This window comes from Triturus cristatus, chromosome 1_1 (assembly GCF_964204655.1).
Source record: "Triturus cristatus chromosome 1_1, aTriCri1.1, whole genome shotgun sequence".
NCBI classification, from domain to species: Eukaryota; Metazoa; Chordata; class Amphibia; order Caudata; family Salamandridae; genus Triturus; species Triturus cristatus.
This window is the reverse complement of record NC_140579.1, coordinates 705358819-705378498: the sequence shown is the minus strand read 5'-3', so window position 1 is coordinate 705378498 and position 19680 is coordinate 705358819. Positions and strand designations below refer to the sequence as shown.

At 43.6% G+C, this 19680-nt stretch overlaps 1 protein-coding gene across 3 annotated transcripts in view; it reads left to right on the top strand.

Annotated features, from left to right (window-relative positions):
• Positions 1-19680, top strand: part of FMNL1 (formin like 1) — a 1060054-nt gene that overhangs the window by 802106 nt on the left and 238268 nt on the right. For all 3 annotated transcript variants that reach the window (XM_085647374.1, XM_085647364.1, XM_085647383.1), the window contains exon 13: positions 5112-5213. In XM_085647374.1, coding sequence (XP_085503500.1) covers positions 5112-5213 — 102 coding nt within the window. The remainder of the gene's footprint in view (positions 1-5111; positions 5214-19680) is intronic.

Genomic DNA, 19680 nt, shown 5'->3' with positions numbered 1-19680 from the left:
GCCTTCAGAGGAGAGCTGTGGAGAGGGAGCTGGAGTGTGGCCTTCAGGAGAGCTCTGGAGAGGGTGCTGGAGTGTGGCCTTCAGAGGAGAGCTGTGGAGAGGGTGCTGGAGTGTGGCCTTCAGAGGAGAGCTGTGGAGAGGGAGCTGGAGTGTGGCCATCAGGAGAGCTGTGGAGAGGGTGCTGTAGTGTGGCCTTCAGAGGAGAGCTGTGGAGAGGGAGCTGGAGTGTGGCCTTCAGGAGAGCTGTGGAGAGGGTGCTGGAGTGTGGCCTTCAGAGGAGAGCTGTGGAGAGGGTGCTGGAGTGTGGCCTTCAGAGGAGAGCTGTGGAGAGGGTGCTGGAGTGTGGCCTTCAGTAGAGCTGTGGGGAGGGTGTTGTAGTGTGGTCTTCTGAGGAGAGCTGTGGCGAGGATGCTGAGTGTGGCCTTCAGAGGAGAGCTGTGGAGAGGGAGCTGGAGAGGGAGCTGGAGTGTGGCCATCAGGAGAGCTGTGGAGAGGATGCTGAGTGTGGCCTTCAGAGGAGAGCTGTGGAGAGGGAGCTGGAGTGTGGCCTTCAGGAGAGCTGTGGAGAGGGTGCTGGAGTGTGGCCTTCAGAGGAGAGCTGTGGAGAGGGTGCTGGAGTGTGGCCTTCAGAGGAGAGCTGTGGAGAGGGTGCTGAGTGTGGCCTTCAGAGGACAGCTGTGGAGAGGGAGCTGGAGAGGGAGCTGGAGTGTGGCCTTCAGAGGAGAGCTGTGGAGAGGGTGCTGTAGTGTGGCCTTCAGAGGAGAGCTGTGGAGAGGGAGCTGGAGAGGGTGCTGGAGTGTGGCCTTCAGGAGAGCTGTGGAGAGGGTGCTGGAGTGTGGCCTTCAGAGGAGAGCTGTGGAGAGGGTGCTGGAGTGTGGCCTTTAGAGGAGAGCTGTGGAGAGGGTGCTGGAGAGGGAGCTGGAGTGTGACCATCAGGAGAGCTGTGGAGAGGGTGCTGTAGTGTGGCCTTCAGAGGAGAGCTGTGGAGAGGGAGCTGGAGAGGGAGCTGGAGTGTGGCCTTCAGGAGAGCTGTGGAGAGGGTGCTGGAGTGTGGCCTTCAGAGGAGAGCTGTGGAGAGGGTGCTGGAGTGTGGCCTTCAGAGGAGAGCTGTGGAGAGGGTGCTGGAGTGTGGCCTTCAGAGGAGAGCTGTGGAGAGGGTGCTGGAGTGTGGCCTTCAGAGGAGAGCTGTGGAGAGGGAGCTGGAGAGGGAGCTGGTGTGTGGCCATCAGGAGAGCTGTGGAGAGGGTGCTGGAGTGTGGCCTTCAGGAGAGCTGTGGAGAGGGTGCTGGAGTGTGGCCTTCAGAGGAGAGCTGTGGAGAGGGTGCTGGAGTGTGGCCTTCAGAGGAGAGCTGTGGAGAGGGTGCTGGAGAGGGAGCTGGAGTGTGACCATCAGGAGAGCTGTGGAGAGGGTGCTGTAGTGTGGCCTTCAGAGGAGAGCTGTGGAGAGGGAGCTGGAGAGGGAGCTGGAGTGTGGCCTTCAGGAGAGCTGTGGAGAGGGTGCTGGAGTGTGGCCTTCAGAGGAGAGCTGTGGAGAGGGTGCTGGAGTGTGGCCTTCAGAGGAGAGCTGTGGAGAGGGTGCTGGAGTGTGGCCTTCAGAGGAGAGCTGTGGAGAGGGAGCTGGAGAGGGAGCTGGTGTGTGGCCATCAGGAGAGCTGTGGAGAGGGTGCTGGATTGTGGCCTTCAGAGGAGAACGGGCCCTGTTGATGGGAGCATGTCTAGAAGAGGAGATTATCTGCCTGGAAAGCGTAAGAGCTGTACCGAAAGAAACCATCTCCATTTACCTTGACTCTGGCCCTGGGAAGAATCAGTCCCTCTAGAAATCAGTGGTGACCCCACTTGATCTGTACCCCCTACAGTGCGCCCCTAGTTCTCTTCACAGGGCACTGAGGGTTATCCTGGTCCTCTCGCCTGGCCTGGAGAGCATTAGAAAGGCAGCAAAGTGGGCAGTTTTGGTGTACAGTAAACACTTTACACCAAAACGGTATTTGAATGCGACAATGGCACAGGAATTAGGAGTATTTGAAGTTTTTGGGCCAGATGGTTGATATTGGATAGTGGCTGGTAAGATCCTGTTTTTAGGTCGAGCATTCAAGACCTCTTGTATATACTTCAGTACATACTTATATGTGTATGCACTTTGTGGGCTCTGGAGATCAGCCCCCGGACTTATCTACTTCCGCTTAGGGATTTTTTGTTCTGTTCAACTGTCTCTATTTAACTTTCTTGTTAGAAAACGACCAGTAGAGGTCCGTAAAATACCAGAATCACTTTAGCATTCTCTAGATTCCAGTCCATAGAAATTGTCTTCCATGAGCACACTTAGACAATAATATTTTTTTCAAATCTTGTATTTTCAGTGATATGACCACAAATGCCCTGATTTTATATTGAAAACAGTGCTTTGGACTATACCATTTCCCCTGAAAGGCAATGTTTCTCTCCATGTGTTCCATACCTGGCGTGTCACACAGTTTGGTGCTTACTTAACCTCCATGTTAAAGAACAGTAGATGTTTCAGCAGCCAGGCTAATGTGCTCCATAGCTAAATACATACAAGGTTCCAAAGGCACGACCAATTGCATTGCAAATGCTTGTTAAAGAACTAACCAATCCAACTGCATTTACCAACACACCCATCACATCCCAGCAACACTAGAAGGACCTTCTATTATGCAAATCTAAAACTGCACGTATCTGCAAATTCAACGTGACTGAACCAGATGCTTCCTCACCCTGCCACCTCTTCCATCAAACTAACAAACTTGCTTTCTTCAAACCAATGGAAGTGGAGCATGTAATGAAACCAGCTCAAAAACATCAATGCATCCAATCTGTCTGCGGATTCATGTACAGCCTCATGAATGAAGCAATTCCTTACACAACTGTCTGCAGAGGTCTCAGTCTTGTTGAACACCTCAGCCTAGATTTACTCATTTTTCAGGCACCACAGCACAGTGTCCACGCTTAGAATAAAACACAGCACAGAGCCGTGTCTCCTAAGAGTGTCCTGCTGCTTCTCTTATCCCCTGCACTGGTGCAAACACAGGCTGCCTTGTGTCACGTACAGCCTTGCACCTTGGTGCAGAGGTGGCTGAGCTGTTCAGGGTAGGGTTTCTACTGGAAATATACTCTTACTGTACAATATCCTATGAAAAGGTCACTTTTGCAGTGTAGAACACATTTTGTGCATGATAGCAGATAATATGATACCACTTGATACCACTTGCATCATCTTGGTTGCTTTGTTTGCTTTGTGTAACATCGGCGCAACGCCTTAGTAAAGCTGGCTCCTCATTCTCAAGTTCCAAGCCCAATGAAGGATCCAATCATCATTTCACTTCGAAGAAATGGCAAACCCTCAAATCTTGTCAATCTATTGATCAATCTCAAATCTATCTTATATTAGCATAAATTTAGAAAAAGAGGTAAAAAGAAAATTACAAGAACACCTGGAACATAAGAGGGTTCATAACAAAAAGAACTTTAACCGTTCGAGCTGATACAAGGTAAGAGATTTAGTTGTATCCTTTGACTACCTGTCAGTTAGTACAACTGAGACATCTACAGATATCGAACATCCATTAATAATTGAGGTTTAAGTAAGTTACGCTGCTCTCGTGGATACTTCTGCAAGCCCTCTGTAATTATCACCTTAGTCTTGTAGGTGTTGTATTTATACCAGTTCTGCTCCATCTATGTTGTAATTGTAGGCAGAATTCAGGCGTATAGGAGAGGTCAGATAAACTATGTCACATACATCTATGCATCAGTAAACCGTATGTGCAGCTCCATAGATAATACCCTTAAAGTTATCACCCAGCAGAAAAACATAGATGTTAAACTGCAGTACATTAAAACAGCATAGAGTCTCGAAGGAATCCAAACAGATAACATGTGATGGTGGAACCTCCTGAGATACCAAGGGCATTTGCCGAGTTCTGTTCTTCATGTTGCTTCTATTATCTTTCCAGGAAAACTCAGACTCAGCCTTGAATAAGTTTAAAGAATGCCTCAAGGTAGTTGCAGGCTCGATAAATGATAATTCTCTAAAGCGGAACTCTGATAAAACTGAAGTTCTTTTCTTCGGTACATGCTATCCTCCTAATCTCTGGTGGCCTGAGGAACTTGGATCTCCGCCGGCCCCTGTGGACCATGCAAGAAATGTGGCAGTCATGTTTGACTTGAGTCTCTCTTTCTACACACAAATCAAACAGGTGTCTTATGTTTGTTTTGCCAGACTGAGATCGCAAAGGAAAATGTTGCCCTGATCCAAGAAAAGACGTGCAAGATAGTGGTTCACACCTTGGTCACCTCCCGGTTGGACTATGCAAATAGTCTATACCTAGGACTCCCTATTTTCTTAATTTGCAGACTTCAGGTCCTGCAGAATGCAGTGGCAAGGTTGATCCGAAGAGTCCCATATAGGGAGGCCATATCCCCTCATTTGAAGCAACTTCATTGACAACCTGTGATAAATCGGATCAAGTTGAAAGCTCTAACACTAGCTTTTAGAGGTTTTCTGGACAAGACCCCACATAACTCCAAAGAGGATTGCACCCATATCAACAATGTAGAGCACTCAGATCAAGCCATCTGCTACTGTTTCATGTCTCAAAATTTGTTAGGAGAAGGCAAGGAGGAAGATCCTTCACCGTCTTAACAGCCAAGCTGACTAATACTCTTCTAATAACTCTGTGTAGAGCCGCTTCCATCTCAATTTTAAAGAAAGAATTGAAAACTTTTTTCTTTGACAAAAGCTAAACCCTTTCTATTTATGTGCACTGGATGTACTGGCTGTCAACTCTTCACTTGGGCACCGGGACGCTTCATTGGAAGCAGCTGTGTGCTATACAAATGGATGATTGATTGATTGATTGCCCACCCAAGCCACATTGCTCAGGTGCTGGTAAAGCACTGTTTCATCGGTGGTGTGAAAGTTTTAAAAGAATCCAAGCATTACAAGGGCCAGTAGGCAGACCCTATGCCTGACCTTCAGTCCTAGAACAGTTTCCATTCAAGGGCAGGACCTAAACACCTCTCTTTTACCTGACTTTATTTTCTTTAGCCTGCCTCTTTACCTATTTATTTTGGCTTTGCTATTTTTCTTTCAGTTAACAGAGAGGTTGCAGGAGGCAGACAACGAGTACATGGCAACAATAGCTGAGCTGGAGCAGCAGCTGAGCCAAGCCCGCAATGAGCTGGAGACATTGAAGGTAAGAGGAGCAAGTAGGGAACTAAAAGTGAAATACAAATTCTGAAGTTACTTAAAACATGTGCATAATCTACACAACCTCTATTTAACAACGCTGTGGGGGATTATTATCCCTGTGTGCAGCAATAAGCAGGTCCCAATATTAAATGTTTACCTTCATTATGCCTGAAGGTATCCATATACTATAGTACATATTAGCCACCTGCAGGCTGTACAGTGCACAGGCAGATAGATGGGCGAAAACCATGCCATGTGACAGATTTCATTTTCATCTCCCAACTATTAATGATTACGAATGAAAGTCTACTCACTGGTCTTGATTGTTTCAGCCTTGCAGCTTTAGGGTGTCGCAGTTGGTACCTTGTGACACCTGACCTCACCGCTTTAAGCAGGCCAATTTAGAGGACAATATGTATCAAAGTCTCTCCCAGTCCTTATTGTTGGGGCCAGGGCAAATTGGTCAGCGTTAGAAATGGGGGTCTCTGGTTGGCAGTGGATGGCTACCGTCCAAGCAGGGACCCTTCTTTCTAAGTCAGAGTGAAGGGCTGCACCCCCTTGACAACCTCTGCTCCACCCTGTGGTAACGTAGCACGAGCAGTTAGGCCAATCTCAGAGGCAAGGTGTAAAGCGTTGATGATCATACACAATAAATACTGTGAGTAACACTACAAATGGACACAACACAGGTAGTTATCAAAGGAAATAGTTATATTTATAGAGACTTATCACAAGACCAAATAACGAGGCAATCACAATACTGTACAAAAATAGTTCTCTCTGGATGCTGCAAAAATAGTTCCAAGGGGTAAGGTAAAGTTCAGTTCAGGACAGTGGTCTCTGCGACCCCTCTACTCACAGTTCTGAGATGTTGACAAAATAATCCACAAGAAATGTCGCTCCGGCGGGTTAGCGATGTTTTTCCTCACGCTCTGGTCACGGCCGCTTGCTAACAGGGGTTAGCGACGATTTTCTTTACACTCAGCCGCTGTAGCGATGATTTTCTGGCCGCAAACATGCGGGCCGATGATCAGGCCAGCGAGCCTTCAGCGGCAGCGATGCGACGATTTTCTTCACGCACAGCAGTTGCAGCGATGATTTTCTGGCCGCAAACGTGCGGGGCGATGATCAGGCCAGCGAGTCTTCAGCGGCAGCGATGGGACGATTTTCTTCATGCTCAGCAGTTGCAGCGATGATTTTCTTCATGCTCAGCAGTTGCAGCGATGATTTTCTGGCCGCAAACGTGCGGGCGATGATCAGGCCAGCGAGCCTGCAGCGGCAGCAATGCGATGATTTTCTTCACACTCAGCAGTTGCAGCGATGATTTTCTTCACGCTCAGCAGTTGCAGCGATGATTTTCTGGCCGCAAACGTGCGGGGCGATGATCAGGCCAGTGATCCTTCAGCGGCAGCGATGCGACGATTTTCTTCACGCTCAGCAAGTGCAGCGATGATTTTTTAGGCTGTAGCGAAAGAGTCACAAGTCACTGAACCCAGCCAGAACCAGTTCTGCTCCAGGACTGTTCTGGCCCTGGACTGTTTACCAGGCTGCTTCTTTCCTTTCAGGGTGCAGGGCAGAGACATCAGACGCACCATAGGAGGTGGAGCCAACATTGTGGAGGGAAGGCACAGCCCTATTCAGGTCCCAGGTGCAACTCCTCCCACCCATCTAGATGCAGATCTCTCTATTCACCACTGGGACACCTCACCCTGTCTCCTGGAATTCCCCAGCCCTGTCACTCCAAACCCAGACAGCCAATACACATAACAGCAGAGCACACTGGAAGGCTTAGGCAAGAAAATACCTACTTTCTAAAAGTGGTATTTTCAAACACAGAATATAAAAATAAACTTCACTAAAAGATGTATTTTAATATTCTGAGCTCAGGCATACTAAATTCGTTTTTCTACCATGTTCTATGGGTCAGGTAGGACTATAGAATGTAATAGCCAAACCTCCCATTCTTGCCTATGGAGAACAGGTAGCCTTACAGTAGCGAAAAACGAAATTGGGTGTAATTCACTACCAGGACATTCTACACACACCAGAGCATGTCCTACCTTACACACACAACGCACCCTACCATAGGGGTGGCTTACATGATGCCAAGGGAAGGTTCAGGTGCTGGGAAGTGGGTGCACTTCACATCCAAGATGGCAGTTCTAGACTGCACACAGACACTGCAGTGGCATGTCTGAGATACACTTTACAAGCTGCTTCTGTGGGTGGCGCAAACCAGCGCTGCAGGCCCACCAGCAGCATTTGGTTTGCCAGCCCTGGGCACACACAGGCCACGCTACTGGGGACTAACAGGCAAACCAAATAAGCCAATCATGGTTATACCAATTCACATGTCATATTTACACAGGGAGAGCATATGCACTTTAGCACAGCAGTGGTAAAGTGCCCAGAGTCATAAAATCAACACAAACAGGTCAGAAAAAATACAGTAGGAAGGCAAAAAGTTTAGGGATGACCCTGCAAAAAGGGCTATTTACAACAGTCAGTGTTCTTTGCAAGTGGGACCCAACCACCATTTGCCTCGTGTTGTGTTATGTTGTTATGTTATTAAGATTTTTGTACCATGCAGTGAGTGCATTTCTGAAATTTCTTCCATGTGAAAAGTATTGTCTGGCAGGCCAGTGATGATCATAATATTTTAGCATCAAGCAGAAGTCTCACATTTGAACAGAATGTCTGTAGAACAGCTTGAATTTGATCAGTTTCTCAAACCTGAAATGGTCTTCCAGATATTGGATATTCTATGGGCGACACAACTTTGTGTCAGGCCAACTTTCTTATATGTAGATGAGACAACTTGATAGGCATTGGTAGACCTAAGAGCTGCGTGTATGTGAGAAAGTAGGTCCCAATTCACAAAGGGAAACTTAGATTTTTGTATTCACAACGGTAAAGTTACGAGTAATAACTTTACGACGGCGCAGTCTGCACTCGGTACGAAGTCTCCACCCTCTGCGTTCCATCCCGAGTGCAGAGACTTGGGTCCTGAGTCTGTCGTGGTGAGGTTGTTTACTACATGGCCCATGGGTCATGCACACTATCTTGAAAGTAATCCTAATTTATGCTATGACCATAGCTGATGTTTCCTCATTTTGAAATTAGCCCATGCAGACAAGGTGTTCAGTTCATTCACCTGTAAGTAGTCCAGTCTGGGCAGAGCTATAGCTCTCAGTGTTGCTTCTCTTGGCAGTGTCTATATCGATGTCTTCTGCAAGCCTGAGTTTGACATACCCCCATAAGCGTATTAAAGATGTTTCCAAGGTAATCTTGCCTAGATTTCACCCTCTCCCTTCTCCATCTGAACCACTAGCTTAGTGTAATTGGCATATGTTTTTAAGAAGGTTACTAAAAAACTATACCTTAGCTTGCTTTGCTGCTATTCAGTTTCTTAGACACATGAATATGTGACTATTGGCATAGGGCAGTTTTTATATGAAATTAAGAAACCTTTATTTGAAATTTTATATGGCATTATGGAATTATGTATATTTCTATTGTTAAAAAAACAATTGTCTTAATAAACCAAAATTTTGCAATTAACCTTGAAAACTTTTAATTTCAAATAGTAGATTATACAACCAGGGGCTGTGTATAAATTCAAAAAGGAGTTAGCCTAGAACACAGTGGCAAAGAGTGAGGAAAGGCAGTGCTCATCCTCCCCTGCTCTGAGCTACCCATCAGCCAGAATGACAACATGCTTTACTTGTTGCAGAAATATACTGAGTGTATACAGCCCAGTGCAAGGCCTCCCTATGCCAATTACCCTCCCATTGTAATTTTGGGTTGACAGTCAATTTAACATAAACTGATGGCTGCACATGTCATCAATATCAAGCAGATTCAGCATTCTCTTCAAAATTCTTCATTATCTTCTTGTCACAGTCATATTTCAAGAAATGTACCCAAAGTTTGACTCAGCATATCACATTCAAGATGTTTCAGCATGATTTACATCCTAATCATAGCCAAAGCTTACTTGTTTCGCCGTTGATGCTGCTTTCTCAAGGCTTAGAATGTATTTATGAAGCATGGCTGATATGTATAACTTCAAAAAGTTTTACTTTTTATTGTTAGTGTTCCCTCCAATTAAAATTATTTGAGATTTACTTGATTCAAACAGTCCCACGATAAGGAAAGACCCAATCATTAATTTCTGTCCAGCAGCACTTCCATGTTATCAACATTGTTAAAGGCAGCTGGCAAGCCAAAGAAAATCAGGCCTGCCATGCACCGCTAATCAATCACTTGTCCCTGATACCCACAAATGTCCACAAAATATGACTGGGACCTGGGAGTAGAACAGAAACCTGGCTGATACCTATGTTAGAGTCCTACGCCTTCCCCTTATTTTCATAACTGGACCACTCCTGCCATAGTTTTAGCCACTATTGATACTTTAACGGGAAGCAAAGGATGACCAAGATCAGGATGCGTGTGTATAGAGAACTTTATTTCGAATACAACACTTTAGGGCAAGAGAGTGCATCACATAGGTTCCGGATGGTTCCTCTCCTTCCATGATGGTTCTTCCCTGGGACCCATCTTATTGCGTGTATCTTTGGAACAGGCTAGGGATACCCTCGGGGAAACATTGGTTGTCAGGCAATGCACTATATCAGAGTCCCGACACCTTGGTGGAGGATAATATACTCATTCTAATATTTGTGCTCTGGGTTCTAGTCTAGCTCCATGATGCTTTAGCAGACTGTACAATCACCTCCCCTGTTCTTGGTATGCTACTGGCTGCTTCACACACCTGTCAGATAGTCATGCCTTCTACTCTCTTACTGACCAGAACATCTCACACAGTGGTGTGCTCACCGCCAGTCCCCCTGCCAAATCCATGTATTATAGATGGGAAGTTCCCTAGTGCTCTCCACAAGTCTCTGTTACAACCCTACCAGATATCCTCGTGCCACAGTCCATAACACAATGTTACGAGCCCCTCTCCCGTCACTTCCCTGAGGCTGCGACTCTGGAATAGATCCGCATGGACCTTGTCCATGCCGCCTTTCCCCGGAGTGTGCTGCGTGCCGTTCTCTCCTCTGGACATGCTCTCGGGCTCCTCCTCCAGCTGGCAGATCCCGATGAACGTCCTGTCCATCAGCAAGGTTCCATCTGCTGTCTCTGTCCTCCGCTTGTGGGGATCGTTCTCCTCCATCTTCCGCACTCAGAATCTATTCTCCTCTCTCCTGTGCTGCCTCCGCCTACTCTCAGTCACCATGCACACCCTCCTTGACTTCGGCTCTCATTTTATTAGTCATGACGTATTCCAGGAGTGTGTGTGGGCTGATGAATAGAACATCAGGCATGAATGCTCAGCGCCTCCAGGATCCCCGCCATGAATGACTCACACCGTACCAGCGTGTTCCCGGTAACAGACACCTTGTAGACTTGTCAGTAACTGGTCAGAATGCAATTGAAAGAGTCAACTTCTAAAGAAGAAATGTGACCGGTCTGAAACCGTCATACATAAGCCAACATATTACAGATCCCACCTCAGGCACCAGTTATATCAAAGTAATGGGGACTAGAGGTCAGGAACTGAGGTAATTTACCTTCTTTAGTCAACCACCCTACAGCCTGATTCTCTCCCTCTGTGCAAAGATCTGCTATTTTGGGTTGGAGCAGCTGAAACCTTTTGGATCCTGCTAGCTAGGCTGCCAGATCCATAGACAGGGCCATGGCGGTATGCTTTATGGATCAGCTTCCTAAACAGGTGGAAACGCTGTTATCACCTACTATCCTCTTGGATTATTATATTTGTTAAAATAACCTTTTTTATGCATTTTTAATCATATTCTGATTTTGTATTGTTATTTTAAACATGCACTCTTTGTATATGTCAATTCATCTCAGATTGATGAAAATGTTTGATGTTCTTTTGTAATAGGTAAAAACTTGGGGTCATGCTGACTTTTAAATGAGGCTCCAATCACTTTTGTGACTGGGACTGTCAAAGAAAATACATATTCTAAAGTAATGTTAAACATTCCCAGCTTCAACTTAGTTGCTCCTGCCAAATCCATAAGAACCCCCCCCTCCAGTTCCACCACTGTTTGAAGCCGTCAGATTTCCTTTCCATTTGATTAAGCTCTCCCTGCACATTGAATGATTAGGACCCTCAGTTCAGGTGATGCAAAGAAAGTTTCATCCGGCTATTGGATGGTGTGTCAATGATTCCAGGCCAGAGAAAAGACTCAAACCAGTATCAAGTCCAAGCACCAAGGAGGTCCTGAGATCCCAGGAGCATCTTATTCATCATCATTTGAAATTCTTGGCTGGATCCAGCTCAAACAATGTGCGACAACCCTCTATGACAATTAGATTCAGCCCTCTTTTGTTCTTGACATAGAAGGGTAAACTCCTTAGCAGTGTGCTCAAGCCCAAGATATGTTAACATGATGACCAAGTGTGGTAGCATATGTTCACTCAAAAGGTCAGACATTAGCGGGATTATTTTTATTGATATGCTGAAAACTTAGAGAATCCCTCTTCTTTAAGCAACTAGTTTCAGTTTAGTAGGTCCTTTAGTGCCTCTACCCTTAAATTTTGTTTAGTGGCACAAGGCACTCCTTGCTTCAACTAATAAAAGTCCAAACATGGCAGAAATAAAATTGCCAGCAACCTCTCCCATCACTCATTGACTTTATGCTTGACTTTGACCCTGTACAGTGCTCCACTGCCTATTGCCTAGGTTTGCACTATAGAAAAACTATATGCATACATACACATATACATACATGAATTTATATAAAAACTTTGGAATATAGGTCCAAAGAGCAAGCAGCATGTGAAAACACACAGACTGAAGAAAAGATATGGGCTTACCAGCCTACTAAGCTTTGGGCTCCACTCCCCTGATAGAGGACAGAAACCTATATTTAGAGATTCCTAAATCTTCAGAGCATGTGCTGCTGAGGTGCTTGATCTGAAGGCTAAAGCGTGAGATTGTTCACGAAAGACGAACAAAAATCAATAGCCCAGATCAAATGTTTATTCTTGCAAAGCCCGCTTAGGCTCCCCCAAGGTAAACCCTGTACTTTCACAGACTCTGAATATAGTGGGAGAACCACAAGTTTGGTGGGGTGGGAGAAGCGCCGAAATATGGCAATGCTCTTACACCGCCATACTCTAAATGAGGCCCTTAAACTTGGAAAACTTCTCCTCAATGAAACAGGCTGCCAAAATCTCGATGTTAGATAACTATCTCCCTAAAAATGTTGATTTGTCTCTACACGACCAAGCAGTTGCCCCAACTACACTAGAACTGGAGTTAGAATTGGAAATTAAACCAGCCCTTCAGTAGCTGAGAAGTGGGGTTGGTTGGATTTAAGAAATGTTATACAGGTCTTTAATATTTATTCAAGATGGATGTTTTAGGAATATATTTTTGAGTATTGTATTGTATTGTAGATGTATATAGTGCTTACTATACCTGCAGAAGTACTTTGCAGGCAGCATGGCTTAATTTGTAAAAGAGTAAGTGCCAGGGCCCTTGTCAGGAAGCCACTGCCGCCTTTACCTCCCATTGACCCTGCCAGGGCTGCCAGTGACAGTACCAACACAACTGCTAACCATCACAGTCCTACAAGTGTGCCAATTCAGAATATTCCAGGAGCCAAACACTGTAAGTATGGCTTGGGTGGTAGATATTAGTCCCTTTTGATGTTTATTGAATTATTAAATGACTGTTGATTTGTTCATTTATAAAGTAGACAGACAGCATCACCATGTGGTGGACTGTCACAAATGCCAGTGTTCACAATTAAATGCTGGTGCCGAGCACCAGAATCTACCGGCTCAAATTAGGCACTGGCAGGCAGGTAGCATACTGTTCTGTGGAACCAAGAGTTAAGGCCTACTGCTAGTTGTAAGTGCTGCAGTTAGTCATATTCTATGCAGCATTATTATATTTGGTATACTGATTAGCTGGATGCAGTTTCGAGTCTAGAGGAACTTAGTTGTTAATTGTTGTTATTCATACACTTGCTTTAGATAGGTATCAATTTGCATATTCAGTTGTGTTTCTGTGATTTAAGGTAATGGAAGGCATGCAGTATAGAATGAGTATGATGTGATTGCTTGGTTGTCCTAGTACAGTGCATTACCGAATGGCAGTAGTGTAGTCAGAGAACACAGCTATGCATATTTTGGGTCATGCTGGTATGGGCTGGGCTAGTGAGTTTTAGGAGAAGAGCTCAATATGATTTAGTCTGGAAGGTCAAGCAGTATAAAACAGAAGGAAAGATGGACTGGCATGGGTTCAGTTAACGGGTATGAAATAAACCAGCTATGCAAGTCGTGCATTTTCGTGATGTCACGCATACAGCTACACGCCTCGAAGCACAAATATTAGAAGAAATGCTTATTCATTTTTTTAATATTTAATTTACAGAGTTGTATCCTTCTGATTATGTACGGGTTTTCGCAGATATGCGTGATGGAAGCAGGACTTCAACCGTGTTTCCAGATGCCTCTTGATATTCCATCTTTGTCAATGATTTGTTAGATGTTGACCCATTGCTTGTTGATAGTGAGATCCTTACTCTGTTTGTACTCCAAGTTTCACCATCCTTTTAAACTCCTAATGGTTTACTGTAGTCCCCATCTTTGTTACGAGTGAACTCCATAGTTTGGTAGTTTTCCAATGTCCCACCAACAGTTTTCTTCTTTAACATGCGGAATTATCCTGGAACAAACCGCCCTTTCCTGGGAGTATTGTTTTTAGTTTCAGCCCTAAAAATATTGGTCCATTTCTGTTTATTAACTGGTGCATTAAGCAAAATAGTTTATAGGCAGATCTTCAGGAAACAGATAGTGCAGAATCTTGAGAGTTGGTGAGATGTGGTTGTGAATCTTTTTTTTAGTAAACACTTTATTGGGTTTTATACACAGTTACAATTGTCAAAGAATAAACATAAACATTATAAGGCATTCCATCCAACCCTATTCTTTGTTTAGAGTCGAGTTGATTTGCTGCTACATCTTTAATTCTTTGGAGTTGTCTATAGCAGATGTTGATACTTCATGGTATAGTCCAATGGCATAGTCTAGATATAATAAAACAAGTGAATTGGTTGCCAGATCTGATTTTTTAAATAGATTTAAACATTTTTTATTGAATACAAACTGTCACCCTGACGGGTATCCTGGCACTGTGGGTTTCTATTGTACTCAGTCGAATGAAAAGCAGGTAAAAGAATATGGAGTAGAAACCTATAACTGCAAAAGATTAGTCATACAGAAGTTTACTTTAAACCTACCACAGTCAATAATCCTTTATGAAACACTGATAAAATAGCAGAGGCTTGTTTTCGTCTAAAAAGACATTATTTTCTATTGAAGAAAAAATATCTTCACCAGTTCTAGCTTTATTGACAGATGAAAGAAAAAGCAGTTTTCCCCTGAAAGTCTACATTGTCGAGCAGAAAAGTAATTATTAAACTTTTTTTGTAAAAGATTTGATTCATAGTTTGTAATTGTCCAGATGAACTATTGGGGTGGCGATCTCCCTATGTCAAAGTATAGGGAAAAGTGTAATAGTTTATTAAAGTTTAAAAAAATGTACAAAACATATTTTTAAGTTAAATATTAATATCCATTTTATATATTTATTTTAAACGTGTAATATAAAAAATGGCACAGCATTAATAACTTATTTTATGTTAAAAAAATGATTAATTTAAAAATATAGAATTAAAAAACATTTGTTTTTAAGTTTATATTTTAAAAACAAATCCCTCTTTAAGTAATTCCTTGTTTTTTTATGGACTAAAAAGTATTAAAAGTGATGTATAAAATTAATTAAAAGTAATCTCATTATTTTTTAATAAATATTTATTATTATTAACTTTTATTTGCATAATTAATTAAAACTATTACAAAATTTGCATGGTAAATTACAATTACAATAAGTAAAACATTTATCATTTTAAAAGAGTTAATACTGGGAGTAAAATACTCTTTACTTTCAGAAAATGTACTTAAATTGTCCAGTAGTTAAGAAAGGAGTTTTATTGCTTCTTCAAGGAATTTGACTCCACGATAAGCTAAGATTATGGAGGAGCCACTGAGCCAACATATGACTGCCTGTCTGCAAGAACGAATGTTTAGCACGTTAAAAATAGGTTTCAATAAAAGTCGTCTCTGGTTTATCAGGGCCGGGCATATGCAGAAAAGGTGAACCAAGGTTTCTGTGTGGTACCCGCAATGGCGGCATTCTTTCGTCTGATGCGGCGGTTTCCAAGATGGTAATAAATCTTTTGAGACATGTATCCCATCCGAAAAGCTGTAAATATCTTTTTGAGGTGTACATTAAAGTGGGATGCTAGGTAGGGCAATGGTTTTGAAGGTATAAAAGAGTTCATGATTGTCCAACCATGCCGACGTATTGCCAATGTCTCTTTATCCTCAGCAAAAGATTTCCTTTTTGCCGCCGCATTTGCTAGTTTACTTAACGTTGCCTTGTCAGATCCTGATTTCCATACTGATTCCAACTCCAGCATTTCCACACAATATTTCAGGTGTTGGCCCCAAATGTTCAGCTTTTCAGATTCCCCGCTTTGTTTTATTTCCTCCCAGCTTAGCCAGTCCAGTGTTTCTGAATGAGCAGATCGAAGTTTATGGCAAAGTTTCACAAACCTGCTCATACTCCGATATTTCTGGTTTTGCAGACCAAATTCAAGCCTGACTTGTGCTGCTGATGCAGATTTTGTCAGGTTAAAGACCGCTTTATAAATTTTGGTCTCTAAGGTGTTTAAAAGTTCAGCTTCCTTCCCACACCATGTTACCAAGCCGTAAGATAGAGTCGGCATTATCTGTGCTGCCATAACTTTTAATTGGTGGCTATAGTTGGGACAGTCCATTTTACCTTTTATGGAGCGATGGGCAAAAATAAGTGATTGAGCCTTTGTTTTTAAAGCTGTTTTGTGATCATTATGAATACCTCCTTTTGTTATGATTAGGCCCAAGTATTTGTAGTTCACTTGTTCTTTTACTGTTATCCCTTGAGCCATCCATTTATATTTTAATTTCTTCGGATCAACCAACCGGACCACTTTTGTTTTTTCTTTGTTTAATTCCAAACTTTCCTTTTCCAGGTATGATGTTAGTTTGTTGATGGCTCTTTGTAAGCCGATTGGGGTTTTACTCAACAACACTATATCATCCGCATATTGTAAGTAGTAGATTGGGTTGTTTGCCAAGAAGGGGGGATGACTATCTGCTGAATCAATAGCCTTAGTGAGGTCAGCAAGAAAGAGATTGAAGAGGGTGGGGGCTAAGACACAGCCTTGTTTTAGACCTTTGTGTGTTGGAATATTCCCTGTGGTGCTGCCTCCGTTCCCCAGTTTCACCATTGTCCAAGTGTTTTGGTATAGGGCTTGGATGGCTATTAATAGCTGTTGTGGCAGCCCCCAGCTCTGCAGCTTACTCCATAAGCGCTCTCTATTTACTCGGTCAAAGGCAGACTTGATATCAATGAAACAAGCGTACAGTCGAGTACCTTTTGCTACAGCTTGGTCTATTAGAATTGACAGACAGGTTAGGTTGGTTGTAGTTCCCATTCCTTGCCTAAAGCCAGTCTGGAATTTTGGCATGATCTTTTGCTCTAGGATCCAAGCTTGTAGTTCTGCTAAGATGCAAGAGGCATATAGTTTTGCCTCTACATCTATTAGGGATATCAGTCTATAGTTCGCAGGGTTTCGATGGTCACCGCTCTTAAAGATGGGGTGGATAATACTCCCTTTCCAGGAGGCGGGTAACTCTGCCTGTTTGTATATTCGGTTAAACAGTGGTGTTAGAATCTCCGACCACAAGTCCGGGTCGTGTTTAAAAATTGCATTTGGCAGCCCGTTGGGTCCTGCTGCCCCCTCTGTCTTTAGTCTTGAGATAATCATCCTTAGTTCGTTGATACTGGTTATGTCGTCTGATTTTGTTGGCCCATTCTCCATGTTTCCCTGCTTCAATTCCCTTTCTTTATTTTTATTGTCTCCTTTTAATTTCTCCACCCCGGAGCAATTGTTTTGACCCGCCTCCGTTTTGCTATATAGAGATTGCACATGTCTGATCCAGATGTCTGCTCCAACCCCGGCTTCCTGCTGGAATTTAGACCCTTGGTTAAGGTCATTTATGATGCCCCAAAAATCCCGGTTGTTCGGATTTTTTCCCGAAATTAACAGCTTGTGCCAGATGGATTCTTTGTATGAGTACTTTGCAGCACTCAGAGCCTTCCTATATGTTCTCCTTACTTTCCTCAGATTAGATGTATTAATCGTTAGACCTAATTTTTTTTGATGTGCCAGGGCCCGGACCTCCTTAGCCACTATTCTTTTTTTTGTTCTGAGATCCATATTAAACCACGGCTCCTTATTGTTGTAATCATTTCTGTGATTCCCTGAACTTGCTGGGAACTTGCGTTGCAGAGCCTGAATCATTTGTTCCCAGTTCGATACTATGTCCTCCTCCTTTTGAGAGCCGCAGTCAGCCATCTGTGCTTTAACTGTGGCCATGATTTTGCCCAGCCCCTCCCCACGCCATTTTATTTTTTTCAAGTTAAACTTTACTGCGTGTTGTAATAAGGAGTTCATTGTTGGGGCCATACTTGGTGCCAAATTCAAACTTATAATTTGGGGGAGATGGTCACTTTCCGCTCGATGTTCAATACCAAATGCATTAATACAAGGAATTAGCTCGTCACTGGTTATGGTGTAATCAATTATTGATTGAGCCCTACCACGTAAATATGTGGCGGCAGCTGGCATGTCCTCCTTAAAATTCCCGTTTAGGATTGACAAGCCGTGAACTTTAAGGCTTGAAGCTAGCTGTTTCCCTACACGGTTTGCTTTTATCCTCACCCTCGCCTTATTTTGATCAATGAGGACTGTATTGAAGTCACCTGAGATGACCAGTGGATATTGTAAGTGAGACTTTTGCAGGAACTGAATAAGAGATAGCAAGGTCACATGTTTTTCTTTTTGTGAATGTCTATCAGGATGGATGTAGACATTGAGAATTAACAATTTCCAAGGTTCCCTACCCGATGACTGGTTTCCCGTAATTCTAATCACTTGGACCCACCTCAGTCCCACGTCTATCTCCTCAGATGTCCAGTTGAACTTAAGGGTAATATATGTCGAGAGACCACCGCGAGAGTGGCCGTACATGGAGACTCTTTCTGCGTATATTTAAAATTCTTGGAAGCCTGGTATTGGTGTTGATGCTAGTTTCCAGGACTCCTGAATCAGAATTATGTCCTGACGTTGGAAAAAGGCTTGGGTATCATGGTCATAGGCCATTTCTCGAAAGCCATGGACATTCCATGAACAGATTGAGACTATGGGCTCCTTTATTATTTTCTGGCGGGGCAACGAAAGCCATGAGGTGTGCGTGGAATTCAAAAGTGGGTTAGGTAGCTTTATTACTCAAGACAGCAGGATTCCAGGACCAATCCAATCTGTCTTTGTGACGGCGATCAATTGCTTGTGCCTGATGGACTGCGCTAGATGACTCTGGCGTCGAGGCCCTTGCGCCTCGTAGACAAGTGGACATTTGGCCTTTGCTCTCTTGCACCTTTGCTTGAACCCTTGTACTAGATTGTAATGGGTATGGGTATCTCGGGCGCTTATGGCGCATTATTGAAATACCCCATGTTTCGAACTGAGGTTTTGCAAGATATATCCTGTCTGCCAGGTCCTTTGAGGCCCAGGTTGTAACTGTTTCTTCTGTGTCCATTTTGTTTGGATTTTGCTGGAATTCCACTGAATAGAGATCCTGGGAGGTAATATCTTTTAAATTCGATACTTCTTTAAACAGAGTTAACAGATTACCTCGGTTCAAGATGTCCTGGCAGCCCCTTGTCGAGTAATCAGGAATAAATGTTAGTTTTTGCTCATATGAATCTGAGTGGTTTCTTCCCTCTTTGAATTTTAAGTCTTTTTTGCCAGAAGTAAGGTTACAACCTTGTAACCTGGTGCTGATGGACTTTATCGGTTGTCGTTCTTGCCCGTTCTGTTCAGAAGCTAGTGCTTGCTTCTGTATAATGGTAGTATTTTTTGTCTTCCGTCGGGCGTGCTTTGATCTCGTTGTAAAAAAGAGCATTTACGTTCTTTTTCCAGGATAGTAATCCGCAGAGGGGTCAGTACTGGATTGTTTGTGATTGTTACTGCTTCGCCGCGTTGATTGTGTAAATCCCTTTCGGGGAATGTAAATAGTTGTTGTTCAATAGAGTTTACTAATACTGGATTTGGGACCTCTTGATGGATGTTTTTTGTAGCCAACCTATTTGTTGCCGGGGTTTGGATCATGCTATTTTCCTCATACGCTCTATGTTCACCCCCTTGAGATTGTTGTTCATCAATACGTCCCCTCACTTTAACTAAGGAAGGATGGTTTGTTCTTGTAAACTCTCTGCATTCATCGCCCCTGGGCAGGTCTAGGCTTAGGTCGGC